At 41.4% G+C, this 14,522-nt stretch overlaps 1 protein-coding gene across 2 annotated transcripts in view; it reads left to right on the forward strand.

Annotated features, from left to right (window-relative positions):
• clmpb (CXADR like membrane protein b) overlaps positions 1-14,522 on the forward strand; it is a 79,270-nt gene that overhangs the window by 4,200 nt on the left and 60,548 nt on the right. The window contains exon 1 of one of the 2 annotated variants that reach the window (XM_079354893.1): positions 3,323-4,973. The exons of the other annotated variant lie outside the window; for it this stretch is intronic. Within the exon in view, the coding sequence (XP_079211019.1) occupies positions 4,832-4,973 (142 nt within the window). The 5' untranslated portion in view covers positions 3,323-4,831. Of the gene's footprint in view, positions 1-3,322; positions 4,974-14,522 lie in introns of those variants that run through there. 2 annotated transcript variants of the gene reach the window in all.

A 14,522-nucleotide genomic window follows, 5' to 3' on the forward strand; every position in this document is an offset into this window, starting at 1 on the left:
TCTTTTTTTTTTATACCTCAGGGATTCTTCATGTTTCATTGATTGTTTTGCTTTTAGTCAGAAGGTCTTTCTTTTCTGTCGCAGCAGGCTGAATGACTTATTCGAATGTTCAGTGTTTGTAGCTGAAAGTCTACCTGCTTTGAACTGTAAGTGCCTTTACTCCTACTTGTGGAAGGTCAAGGCAGGTTGTATTTTTATAGCAGCCAAAGACATCTGAGATAAAATTAAAGGTCGCACTGGTAGTCTGCCCTGAATTCCTTTGCTGTTTTGTAAATTTTTTCTTTGTTTGAGATCTGTATCCTCTTTCTCATGTTTCTCTATGATTTCCAAGAAATCTAAAACATTTTCAGTATGGGCTTTCTGTCACTTCTTCTTGTAAATACCAGACACATGCCTATCGACAGGCCTCGACAGGGTTTGTGTCGTGTTTCTGACCTATAAACCCTCCCCCTTTTCATCCGTCACTGGGAATAATGAGTGCCAGATTATTTTGGAACGTATGAGCAGGAACTGCCTATTTCACTTTACTGCTAATCTTTGACAGATGTTTTCAAGAGGCTCACATCCACACTGACTGGAGCCACATGCTCAAACTACTCACAACATAACCCTGCACCGGAGTCCTGTACTTAGTTTCTACAGAAAAAAAAAGAAAGGTATACATCCTGTTCAAGTAAAATGAGTGAATGAAAAAAAAATCAATCTAAGTCTGGGTTGGGGCGTCTGTAGCATAGTGGTTAGGGTTCAAGCCCCATGTAAGGAGGTCACGGTCCTCAAGGCTGGAGAGTTCAAATCTGACCTGTGGCTTCTTTCCCAAATACCATTGTCCACTCTCTCTCTCTCGCTCTCTCTCTCTGACTTCCAACTCTATCCAATGTCCTGTCTTCCTGATAAAAGCACAAAAGCCCCTAAATAAATCTTAAAAAAATAATAGGACAAGACTGGACAAATAGATTGAAACAAAGGGTTACATGTAATGTTGTAGTCAAGACCATGCTAAATGAGACATTTAGGGATAGAGACAGAGGCAAGACCAAGAGAAGAAGGCAAATAGAGACAAAGACAAAAACCAAGACTAGGGATGTCTGTTAATATCGGAGGGCCGATATTATCGGCCGATATTGACTTAAAAATGCAATATTTGGAAATATCGGTATCGGATTTTTACAACCGATATTGGAACCGATATTGGAATTTCCGAGTCTGCATGAACGCAGCATGGGACGTTTATGGGCGCGCGCTTGATGACGTTAAACAACAACAAATACAACACGCTGGACTCGTGGCTAACAAGTTAGCTCACCCGGTGAATGAGGTGTCCGTGGTTTGGAACTATTTCCAAGTGTCAACTACGGATAATAAATTTGCAATGACTGCAAAGCGTCGGTTATGCGAGGAGGAAACAAGGTGTCTTCCTTTAATACATCAATTTTAATAACCCATGTCAAGAAGAATCATGCGGAGTTGCTACATTTGCGCAGCAAAGTGATGAAAAGAAGCAACAGCCGAAACCGAAGAAAACCACACAGTTGTCGCTTAAAGAGTCAACTGAGAAAAAACAACAGCTCAAGCACCTACAAGCGAGACAGCGCAGGTGAGTAATTGATTAACTTAATCATCAAACTAAATTTAATCTGCTGTGCTGAGTGCGTCACATTGAAAATATACATTGCATACAATGAATACAATAACCATTTGGCAGTCAGTGCTTCAAAGAAAAATAAATAATAGAAATTCTATTAAAGAAATGGAGGAATTCTGTTATATATTTATTCCCTGTCTCTCTTTTTTATTCTTTCTTTAGGTGCATGCATACCTAGGAGAAGCCATCCCCTCGAAAGGATTGCCTTTGGAGTACTGGAGGCATCAAGAGAGAGGATTTTGTTACTCTCAAAAGAGATTGAGCCCAGTTTGAGTATATTATTTGACAAGTTATGGCCAGTCATTCATTGACTATGTTTGTTTACAACTAATGGACTGAAGATATGCCTCTTTCTTTTTTTTATATTGTCTGTGGTGTTGTTTGAGGCTGTTTGTTGTTAAGGTTTCTCTCTAACACTAAATAAATATGGTACTTTTTTCCATAATTTAAGTTGTTTTCTTATTTTTCTCAGTGTGTACATTTGGAAAGCCATGTTTCATTCACATATACATCCAGTGGGGCATCACAATAAAATTAGGCATAATGTGTTAAGGAGATATTTTATGTTGTTGTTACCTAACAGTTTTGATGTGAAAAGCCTGCATATATCGGTATCGGTGATATCGGTATCGGAAATTAAGAGTTGGACAATATCGGATATCGGTAGAAAAGCCAATATCGAGCGTCCCTAACCAAGACCATACATTAGACTGAAAATTCCTCATTGCGTGTGCAGTGGGCGTGTCACTACCTTAGTCTCTAACACTGGGATGGTTGCGGCTTTATCTTTGTAAGGATAAAACTACAAATGTAAAAAGAATTTAAATTCTTTGTTGTTTTAGACCAGGGGTGTCCAAAGTGCGGCCCGGGGGCCATTTGTGGCCCTTGAGTGGATTTTTTGTGGCCCTTGACTTCAAATCGAAGAATCAGAAGATTTTGGCCCCAGGCCTCATCAGATGGCATATTTCGTTCTTTTTTTCTTTTTCATGTTAGCGAGGGAGACCTATAAAAGCCTGACTATTCTTTCCAAAAAATTAGAACACAACAGTTTCCCACTGCAATTAGTTATTGTGTATTTACATTATTTTTTGAAGAGGTCAAAATACAAAAAGTTCCTTCCAATATTTAAACCCCCCCCCCCCCCCCCCAAAAAAAAATCCTGGGGCCCGTGAGCGATTCTAACGCGACAATTTTGGCCCGCAAGAAAAAAAGTTTGGACACCACTGTTTTAGACAATCAATAAATCAAAGTAATCATGAACTGGAACAGCCTTGGAAGAACATGGAAGAACAGCCTTTCAGTGGTAGTCTTGACTGGTCTTGATTTAAAAGTCCCTCCAGTCTGAGAATGAGACAAGACGAGAACGTGACCATCTGAAAAGTGGTCTCGTGACTGATTCAGACCAAGACAAATTTTGAGTACGACAACACTAGGTACAGGGTCATGTCTTTGGAAAAAATGCTTATTTAGTTTAACATAAACAAAGATTGATACCGCTCTCTGTTTAATTGGTACTAAAATCTTTCACAAAAGGCTTTCACTCTTAGCTATAATATGTATAAGTATAAAGTACAGTATGTAACATGTACACAGCTTCAAGGTGATATAATTTTGTTGACTTGATTGCTTTTTTTTTTTTGCTATTTCCAGTTTTTAAATTCTAAACTGTCACCTTGTTTTTACTGTTGGTCAGATTAATAAAGCTAATTATGAACCCAAACTTTGGCCCTGGGGAAATTGTGACCTATACGTTTAAGTGAATTCATTATGAAACAATTCAAAAACAAATGTAATTAGGGCAACACAAAAATATATGTAAGGCCTATATATGTTACTTTTTTTATGAGGTGAGCGCAAGGCTCTCAATAACTGACCTAAGCAGATATTGCTTAACCATGTGATTGAAATATTTAACAGAATTTTAGTGGCTAAATGGGTTTAGCATTAGCATTATAGCATCATGGCTATAAAACTCCCAGTCTTGCATACCTTAACTTAAGCACAAACCCATTTTCAAACCAATGGGTTATTTAAGATCAGCTTTCCATAGACTAAAAGTAGCCCTCTAAAACCTTGGTTAGCTTTGACACTGGAATGTTGCAATGCCCCCCAAGCTTACTGTTATCTCTGGAGCCAAAGCAGCTTCCTCCAAAGGGAGGATGTCTGCCTAACTTGCAGTTGCGAATAACCATGAAAGTCAATGGAGCAAGTGCAATTATAGCTTTCTATTTTCTTAGAAAATGTGACTCGATTTGTAGCTTGTGTGCATACATATTTCTATCAAGGTCTAGGATTGTTTTATGGAAGCAGTGAATAGATCAAAGAATGAACAAAGCGGTGAGATAAATGCTGATGTTGTCGGCGAGGTGGAGCATGGAATTGTCTCCCATTGATTCATCCCACTAAAGGTCTGTCAGATATTAATTCTATGCAGCTATTGACATTGCAGAAAATGGAATTCCATCCATCATCACCAGAGTGTTCTTGGGCTTCAAAGGCAGAGGTGATCAAAATTCATGCATCTTAAAAAAAAAAAACATTTAGAATGATGTGTTTATCGGTGATGGGGGGGGGCTGAGATGCTATCTCAGCGCTTCCTGCTCTGTTGTGGTGCTTTCAAGTGCTTTCTGCCATATTGAAAACTGGCTGTGCAAAATAAAACTGTCTGGCTTGTCTTCTCCTAGCAGAACATGCTTTTGATCTGTGTTGCCTGTCCCTGAAACCAGGTATATCTGTGTTTTCTGTGCAGCTGTGCGTTCCAACTGTGCAGAAAAATAAACAGCTCAAAAACTAAAATCCCTGTTGCTGGGGTCTCTTTCACTTGCAAGCCGCTTACCACAGTACTTACATAAATGACACACAAAGGAGGTAGAAAGCAAACTATTGATAAAACATTTATCCCCAATGAGATTCACAGGAGTGACATTGGTGGTGTTATTTAGCGGTCAAACATGTATGTTGCTTTAAGGATTTTCTGTACCTTAAAGCTTGTTAGTACGCCAGAGGGTAAACAGAGAAAGCTCGTGACATGTAATATCGCCATTAAGTTGTGTAATTATTTTTGTCTTTTTTGTCCCTAATTTGTTTCTTTTATTTTCCAGCCTTTGAGATGTTGTGCCCCGCCCATTTCCCCACCTGGCCCTGATTAGTCTCACCTGTGTCTGAATAGTCTCAGCTGTGTGTGATGAGATGACACCAAATTCTCTGTCCCTTCCCACGTTTCTCTGTCAGTCTGTTTTTAACCCTCGCTTTACATGTGGATATTTCCTTGTGGACGTTGTTATTTTGCCTCTATATTGTTATTCCTTGCTTCCCCTGGACTCATCACAATGTAAGCCTTTATTTCTTCCCTTTATGTTGCAATAGCTCATATACAGCGAATGCTTCACATAGTGCAGCTTATATTATTCTCTTACTAAAGCAGACAGGACCTTGGTCGAACAGTTTGATGGTTTCACCGATGGGGAAGGCTAAACTTTGCAGATCTGTCATTTTTAGTGAGTGGTATATTGTACAAAAAAATCTTAAACTGTCTGCAAACACCTGATCATTCTTTGCTAGCACTTACAGTGGCCATGAGGTGCACTTTTCAGAGCCGAACATGTGGGGTGCCTCATTTCATGGTGTTTTTATTGATTATCACGTCCCAATATCAATGTGGACGTTCAAGCAGTATCATACTGCTGAGAAAAGAACTAGCAAGAGAATACAGCTCACAGCTAGACTTTGACCATTGGGTGTCTTCCCCATAAATCTTAAAGCAAAGGATATTTCATGCAGACAGGAAAGATTCTGAAGCGAACATTTATTTCATGTATCCCGGGGTGGTGGCAATGCACACAAAAAAATGACCTTTTCTTTCACTCTACATCATATTCAGTTGTAATTCAAGTCACAGAATTGATTGCAGAAGAAGAAAAGCAACTTGTACTGCATCCGACAAAGGCAAGTCAGGGCCATTTTTTTCCTCTTTTCTCCCACTTTTCCAATTGGGAGCTGACTGAATGAACAGGAGGAAATGTTGCAAGTCGCTCTATTTAGATGCCCGCTGTTCCTTTCAATTTGAAGCAGTTTATTAGCCCAGCAAGCAGGACACTCCATTAGGTGTTTTGAAAGCGCGTGCTCCATTGCCTCACTCCATTTCCTCTTTTGCTTGCCAGCCTTCCCTAAAGCGTTAGTGGCTTTAATCAGCAGAGGCCCTTCTGCCCTTTAAACATTTATCTTCAGCCGCTTTTTGGTCATCAGCGAACAGCCCTGGAAAGACCAAAAGATGGATGGTGCTTGGAAAGGAGGGGATTTGGTGGCCATTGATTAGAGTAGTGGAAGACAAAGCGGTTACCTGCACAAGACCTGAACACCATCTGGAGGATCCCCTTCACTCTTAGTGCATGAAAGCTGAAGTCAGGACTCAGCCATCTGTCCAATTAAGATCTTTGCTGTGTGTGAGAGAGAGAAAAAAGTTGATCATGCAGAAACTTTAAATAGTGGGCTTAATATGTTTTATTGGGTGTAAGGAAAAACCTTTAAAACTCTTAGACATCCATTTCTGCAGATGAATCTTTTATGGAGATAAAACCACATTCATTAAACTGTAGAATACTTTTACAAACGTCTAGTCTTGGTTTGCCAGTTCTGTTCCTTTGCACTGGAGGTTGTTTGATGGATAGTTTAATTATCCAACCACAATGTACATCCATTTGGTCTTTCATAGCAGAGAGATAAAAAAAAAAAAAAAGTAAACTGAATACCATTGATCAACTGCTAGATTGTCCACAAATTAAGTATGTAATGGCCTGATTGCACTACAGCTGTAACCTCCATATTTCAAATGACTGAGACAGGGGTCTTTATCAGACAGAAAGGTTGAGAAGTTTGTTTCCACAGGAGATAATGTCGCCCAGGCTTTGGTCAAACTAAGCAGTGTGGAAAATGCTTCTTTTTTTTTCGCTCTTCCTCCCACTTCTTTCCCCCTTTCCAGGCAAAGTGGTGCAGAACAGATGGCACCACCACCTTTGTTTTTTCCGACTCGTTAGACTTGACTTGTTGATGAAATGGAGCCTTCACGCTATACTGCTCATGCAGATGCGTAGCAGTATATGTTTTAAAAGTAGCCTCTGTCTTAAAGTGCCCGTCAGCAAGGCTGTTTTAAAAACACAACGTCAAATATCTATAATAAGGATTATGTATGTATCATGCAGGGCACTGCGTTGAGAAAGATTTCTCCATGAGCAAGAGAGCAGCACTGGCTTTGCATGCACTTATAGTGAACATGGAGCATAGTTTTTCTTGTTACTGCCGGATAAACACTCGTATTAATTCTCAAGTACTTTCTGCAGCTGTAGGTTAGTGGTGCTCATGTGGTCGTGTATGCTCTCTGCAGTAATGGAGTGCACCTCAGAGACTCAGCAAATTGATGCCAACAACTTTCCAATCATATCTCCCAGGCAGGCATCTGTCCTCCATTTGTTTTAGCCATCTTGTTTAGCCTGGCCCATTGTACAATTTCTCTGACTTTTAGATCACCACATCTGTAATGCGGAGACAGACAGAGGCTTAGGAGTTCATTCAAAATGCCTGTCATGGTTTGGCACTGTTGTCTACACTGTCAAACTTTGACTGACATTGTCTTATTGTGGTTCCTGAGTTAGGACACGGAGGCTCTTCAGTGTGTGAACAGTGCAGCAGTGAATGTAAACCAGGCCTTACTGTGATTTTGTTTTTTTTTTGTTTCTCCCTCCCAAAATGATTAAACATGAGTGGGGTTTTATTACACATCATGTTTTCTTTCAGCAGCAGACATCATTTTATTTTGTGTGTCTTTCTTCAAGAGGGAAATCAACAGTGTTAGCATTTGGCTTGATTTGCTGTCTGGGGTCCAAAGACGCTGCGGAGGAGGAAATAGCAGAGTTTGCAAATTCAAGCTTTTAAAATAATTAAAGTTGGCATGATGACTCAACTGGTCTAAGCTCAAAAAAGGACAGCTTTAGGAGTTACCACACAGCAACAGCAAGCTGAGATAAACTGTGAAATAAGGAATGATAACGTTAGTAATAGGCAGACAAGATTAAATCACATGCATAATTGTGTCACTGAGGAGTGAAATGAAGCTTTTGGCAACTGACCCATCAAACCAAAAAAACAAACATTTTTTCCATTTAGGAGAGAGAGATGCTGTTTACTCTATTAACCTTTCCTCTCTGTTGCACTCATGACATTGAACAATGTGGAAGAAGCGGACTCCGCGCTGGCCCTTTTGCTAATGAGGCAATTAAGTCTATGCTGCCTTGGTTGAGCAAGGGGCAGGAAGAGCAAGGCAAGTCATCTGCTGTCTCAGCAAACACCAAGCATCTTAGCCGCGCTGCTGCAGTCAGAATGCATAACAAGCTCAGCTTTGTTGTAGTTGCCGCCCATTCGTTGTGGTCCTGCCTTGTCAGTGCGACCCTTTGCACAGCTGGAGATCACAGTCCTCATCTACCCATGTGCACTGAATCACAGCAAATAGCAATGGAAAAAAAAAAACAATGAAATAAAGTAATGTTTGTGCTCTACTTGTACGCTTTTATCAAGCCAAGGTGGAACATGGTCCCAAAAAAAAAAAAAAAGAAATAGCAGGAGTGCAGCATTTTTTAGACATGACGAAGAGTATACTGCTATCACTCATTGCATTGCATGGTCCATTCCACAAACATTTATTTTTCTAATCTTTCAGAAAGCTCACATTACAAAGATTGCATTCAGATTGACATGACATCAGATTGTATATTCCCTTCATTTCCAACAGCCTGCGTCTTTTATCAGCCTCAGAGTGTACTGTTGACTTGAGAATTTACAGTGTTTCCTCGTCTTATGAGTTATTCATGCAGCTAAAAGAGCTCCTGCTGGCTGGCAGACTGAGAGGATGTTGGTTTTACTGAAGGTCAGTAAAAAAAAAAAAAAAAATAAATAAAAAATGGCGTACACTAGGGCTGAGGATTTACTGTAAAGTACAGTAGAGTGGAGTAAAGATGTAGCTCTGATCCTGCAATCTCAGAAGACCTGTAAGAGTAGCAAGGTTCTCTCTCCTTTTTTTTTTTTTTTTACCTTTTTACCGATAAGTGTAAGACTAACACAGCGTGTGTGGCAAAAAGATAGGAAGAAATAGGTATGTACTTGCATGAACATGCTAGATGTTTGAGTGGCTGCAGATGTGTGATTTCATGGCTGATTTTATCATCACAGTTTCCTCTCTGATACGATGTCTGAGGGGTGGTATGGAATTGTAGTTTTGCTCAAGCGCTTTCAAGATGATGTTATTGTTTTAAAATATGCTGATGCACCCATGCAAAAATTCCTTTTTTACCCAATTAAATGAGTATGACAACAGCTATGATGATTTTTCCTGTCAGCATGGTGACAGGATGCTATGAGCAGCTGCTGTGTCCTACAAAAAAGGCCAGCATTAGGGCCCAAGTTAATGTGTTTAAGGGATGCACAATTCTAACGAGCGATAAAGGAAGGCTTACGGCTGCTCAGAAGGGATTAGGGGACATAGTAGTCTGTCTTAAAGCTCAGGCTTAACCATCATACTCTCTCTTTTTTTTTTTTCACTCCTCCATCGCTCCTCGCTGGTAATGAATCGCCAGCGTTTCTTGACATATGAAAAGGAACGTCTCACTCGGTGGGGAATGAAGACGGCTGCTCATTAGCTGTGGAAAGGTGTACCGAGCCAGAAAGAGGAGATGTCCGGACAGATTTGCTTGAAATCAATGCCTGTCTTCCGTAGCTTCCTAGCGGTAGATGTGGTTGCAGCAAGTTATCAGATTCTTTGCAGCTCATAGTGAATGAAAAGGGCTGCATAAGTCTTTGAGACACTTATTTAAGGTAGACAGTCTTGAAGCAAAGGAATTCAGTATAGTTCCATAAGGCATCAACATTCTGGTCTCTTGAGCAGCTTTCACTGTTCACTTATACATACTTGCCTTTACCACGTGACAAGATCAATATTAAGAGATTACCTCTGCTCGCTGGGAGACACGGATAGCTCTGAAGTGGCAGGATTGGAGAATGACAGAGCTGATGGTTTTCAGTTACAGGAAACTAAAGATGCATCTTGGCAAGGGCGCCAGCCAAAGTGCACGGTTAGCAAAAGGGCTTCTGACCATGTGTGTTTGCTGACGGCTAAAATCACTGACACTGGACAGGACAGGATACATGTCATACAGACAAAAAAATACTGAATTACACAGAAAGCACAAACATGACATAGTTTTAGTCCTCTTCATCTCATATCGGACTTTGTCCTTTGGCTTTACACAAACATGAGATTGCCCTCACAAAAGCTCTGTCAAAATAAAAGCTCAGAAAATCATGACGTTTCAATTCAATTTAAGACTATTGATAAGCATTGGCTTATTGCAATTTCACACATGTACAAACAATAGTTTAATTCAGCTAATGTGTGCTATGTTAATAAATGCCAGCGATGTGATGCAAGTTGCTCTTGGCTACGTTCATTTTGTCAAAGGAGCGCTCAGAAAAAGAAAGAGAGAATATTTTACCAGAGATGCAATATTTGAGAAGATGGACTATTTGTGCCGCAGTATGATTGGTTGTGGAAAGAAATTGTGCAGTATACCTATTTATACATTTCTTTATTTCTTAGGAGCCATTGTAACCAATAAAAAACAATATTTTTTTGAACAGTGGAATATCATTGCTCAGAAATGTCATAGGCTACTGTTGCAATGCTAGGAACTCTTTTATACATTTAGTTGCTCCAAGCCCGAAAAGGATGATATGACAAACCTTTGGCTTTATATTTACACCAATTCTGCTCTTAAGTTCAAGCAAAAAGCCTTCTTTGAAAGATAGATAGATCTGAATGCACCTTTTTTTTTAAATAATAATAATGTTACCGTGTTTATCTGGAGAACATTCATTGACATGCAAGTTTGCAGTGTTTTGTTGTATGATATTTTTGCATCCAGATTTCCCTGCAGGCATTAAATTCTACAGACGCAGCTGCACATTTTTGTTTATCAATGGACGTTATGAGTTAGAGCAACGCCCATTCTGACATCTCCTTCACTTACCCCTTTCACTTCTCCATTATCCTCTACTCAGCAATACAATCTACATATATAATCACCTTCTGCAGATGATGTCATGAACAGCTACAGGGGGGAAGGAAGAAAAGACATTCAGCATGTCTCGTCCTGTGGGTTGATATTATGATATTATTGCACACATTATCATTACAATAGCCAGCAGAACACAGGCTCTCTTCATTTTCCAAAAGGATTTTTTCCCCGTACTTTAACACAAAGTGTTTCCACTTGTCACAGTGTGCAGTATATATGTTATACAAGGGGGGGAGGAGGAATAAATACATTTTAGTTGTTTGCAGGTATTGCCATTGTTTGCCTACATGGCATCAATAAAAGCATGAATGATGCTTCATTACACTGACCAGCAAGGTCATTAATCCTAATATTTAGACTGTAGCCGCCATGCACTCCCAGCTGCGGCTCGACTACAAGTAATCATAGCCATACACCCCTGCGTATTGGTTTGCAGGAAAAACACTACACGCGAAGAAGCTGAGTCCATCAATTTCAGAGGCCCGACATGTTTTCTCCAACCCAATGTTGGAGGATTTCTTACATGGCACCCTTCCCCCACTCACAGGGAATATGTTTATGAGCCCTTCCTCTTACTGTCCTGGCTCTTCCCAATCCCCTATCCCCTGTTATAAGACGAGGGGTCTGGGCAGATTGACAGTTTGTCTGTAGAGCTTTCTGCTGAAGGGTCTTGATGGATGGCCACTCAGCTATACATGCCGTGCTCACCAGAGGACAGTCATATTTCTCCTTCAGTGCCGGCCACGTAGACCTGCATCTGCATGAGGACAGTCAGGGATGATGCTTTGTGCAGGGCTGAATAAGAGTATCTGATTAGGTGTAATAGAATTATAGTAATCGGATTCCAAAAAGATGACATCTGTAATCTGTTGTATTTACTGTAAATATGCAGTAATCAGATCAGTTAGCTCGTGATGCTTCAGAGATAATGCATTGCCCTGTACAACAGTGGAATCTAAATATGTTGAATTCCTTCTGATGTTGCAGACTTTTACAGTAAAATGAATCCTATTTAACTAAAAGCTTTTCTTGAAGTGTGGCGTAAATTAAGTATTCTAGCAGCATTACTGGTTACAATATTCTGCAGGTAATCAGCACTTTAGTAATTGCATTTGAGTATAATCCTCCTTACCCTTACAACTGCTGTTACAGTGAATGGTAGGCCGGCTGGATGATATGTTGAGGTGGAGTATTAGCAAGAGGATGACCCAAGGGCCTTATCGGAGGCTACTGCTCGGTCATAGAAGGAATAAACACTGCAGGGTTCTCTGCATGGCAGCACGATGCTGCTTTTGGGTCAGAGAAATGAGGGGGGAGAGAGAGAGAGAGGGAGGATCTGTCATTGATCCTGTGGTATTAGCCTGGGCTGCAGTCATAATGAAGCCAATGCTGTGTGCTCTATGTGTGAGTAGGACTGTCTGTGTGTGTACGTGTGTGTGGATGTGCATGTCACTGAAAACTCCTGTAAATATCTGCATCTGGAGTGTTTATATCTCTGTGATTAATTATAAGTCATGTGGACACAAATAAATCACTAAAAGCGTTTGTGCACATGCAAGTGTTAGTGAATGTGTGTATCCCCAGATGGCCTTGGGTGAGTATATTTGTAGTGTGTGTTTGTGTGAGTGTGCACACCAGAAGTGTATATCCCCAGATACCTTCAGGTGTACATATTGCAAGGTATGCATTGTCATCCTGTGAGTGTACTAGGCAGATGTATTTCCCTGACTCTGAGTGCATGTTTGTGTGCGAGTGTGTGCGAGTGTGTGTACCTACAAAGTGATGAAGCAGGAGAGGCTGCTTGGCGACTCATCCATCATTTTCCCCCCTGGCCCGCGGTGCCCTCAGAGGAGCGCTGTGCTGTCATAGTGACATTGGGCTCATTTTGGTCTAGAAAAATGGTGCATCCACCCACAGCGTCACCACCGCCACCACCGCTACCACCGCCCCGCCTAGCTCCCTCCAGCCAACCAGCCAGCTTAGACGCCACAGTAACAATCCCTCTAATAGTCTCAGACTTCCTCCCCCAGCCGACAGCTTTACACACTGTATCCACAGGGATGGATTGCTAATCATCTTCTGAAGGGCCCTCTTGTGTCTACTGACGTTAAGCGAAGCTCTTCAGGTGGATTGCCACCTTCTCTGACCCTTCCTACACCCCCCCCCCCCCCCCCCCCCCCCCCCCCCCCATGCTACATAACCTTGGATAGGATAGGGTGGAGGAGGAAGGGAGACAGATGAGAGATAGAAGGGGAGAGGTGAGACCACTTTCTAATCCCCCCACGGTGTCTCTGCCCCATCTTGCATCTCTGGTAATGTACAGGGTGAGTCAGCATGAGCAACTGCAGTATAGCCCAGTCGATGTGTTTAGGCTCGCCTCTGAATAGACAGAGCCAGCGCCGTGCCTCCAAACCGCTGCAGCTGCTGCTTCGTGACTCAACGGAGAGTACGTGTGCTCGTGTCCTCCAACTCTCTTCGCAAATTTGTTTGTGCAGGACAACACATGCACACAAGCTTTCTGCCGCTGCTGAGAGGGAAAGGTGTCATGGTCGAAGGTGCATTTTGTACAATCTAGCAAGATCCAATAGAATGAAAAAAGAGGAAGACTGATAGTGGAAAAAATTGGACGCCGGATGAATTTTTTTAGTTCCACATCAGTGTGTGGCTGTTGCAATAGAGGAGAGCTGGTGCAAGTCACAATGCCACTTTGTCTTGCACGTTAAGCTGGAAAGAAGAACAATTGGTGCACACACGTAGAAACATGCATGTGTCTGTATTTTATGTGTGTGGCTAATACTGCAGAGTTTGTTTTGTAGGTAGGCCCTTCTCTAAGCACACAATCCTCTAGGGACAACTAACACATGGCTAGGATAAACAGCCATCCTAAACAATTACGTTAGTTCATACACACTTATACACACAAAGATGTCTGCTGTTCAGCAGAAAACACACAAAAAGACAGACTGCTAGTGTAGACACTGATATGCACATAAATACATGCAGACATAACTCAAGCACCAGCTCCTGTTATGTAACTGCAGTCACCACATTTTAGTGTCATTCCTCCCAAAACGGCACCTTGTTGTTAAGGGAGAAAGGGGGATGAGACACAAACAGAAGCAGAATGGAGATAAAAACTGGGGGAGCGGGGCATAAAGTGAAAGAACAGAGGAAGCCTGGGAGAGACAATAAGAGCACAATGAGGAGGAAAAGAGGAGTTGAGGGATTGCATCACGTTTGCCCCCGTTGCCATCATCCTGTGTCTGCAGCAAGAAGCAGTTGTTGATCAGTCATGCTACTTAATACGCGCACACAAACAACAACACAAAGAGAATGTATGTGCACAAATCTACCGACACAGACAGGCACGCACAGCTTTGCCTCAGTAAGCCTCCTATCATAGATAACCTCTCCTGCTGACAATAGCAACAATAACATAAATCCTGATCCCAACAACAACAACAGCATTGGGCAGCCCAATCCTTCACAGACCCATGTCAGCATATTCTCCCTTTGCTGTCTCTTTAGCAAAGTTTTTTTTTTATTATTCTAAAAGGATCAGCTTCCTGATTTACAAGAACCAGTTAAAACCCACCAGATAGGTGGCCAATTGATCTGACTGTTCTGTCACTGGAGATCAATTGTCATCTGTCTCTATTGGAGATCGTGTTTCCTCCATTTGCCTGTAGCAGCCCACCTTGGAACCTCACATTCCCACCCAACCTAACCTTTACCATATTTCAGGCCGAGGGCCAATCCTT

This window comes from Symphodus melops, assembly GCF_947650265.1.
Source record: "Symphodus melops genome assembly, chromosome: 10".
NCBI classification, from domain to species: Eukaryota; Metazoa; Chordata; class Actinopteri; order Labriformes; family Labridae; genus Symphodus; species Symphodus melops.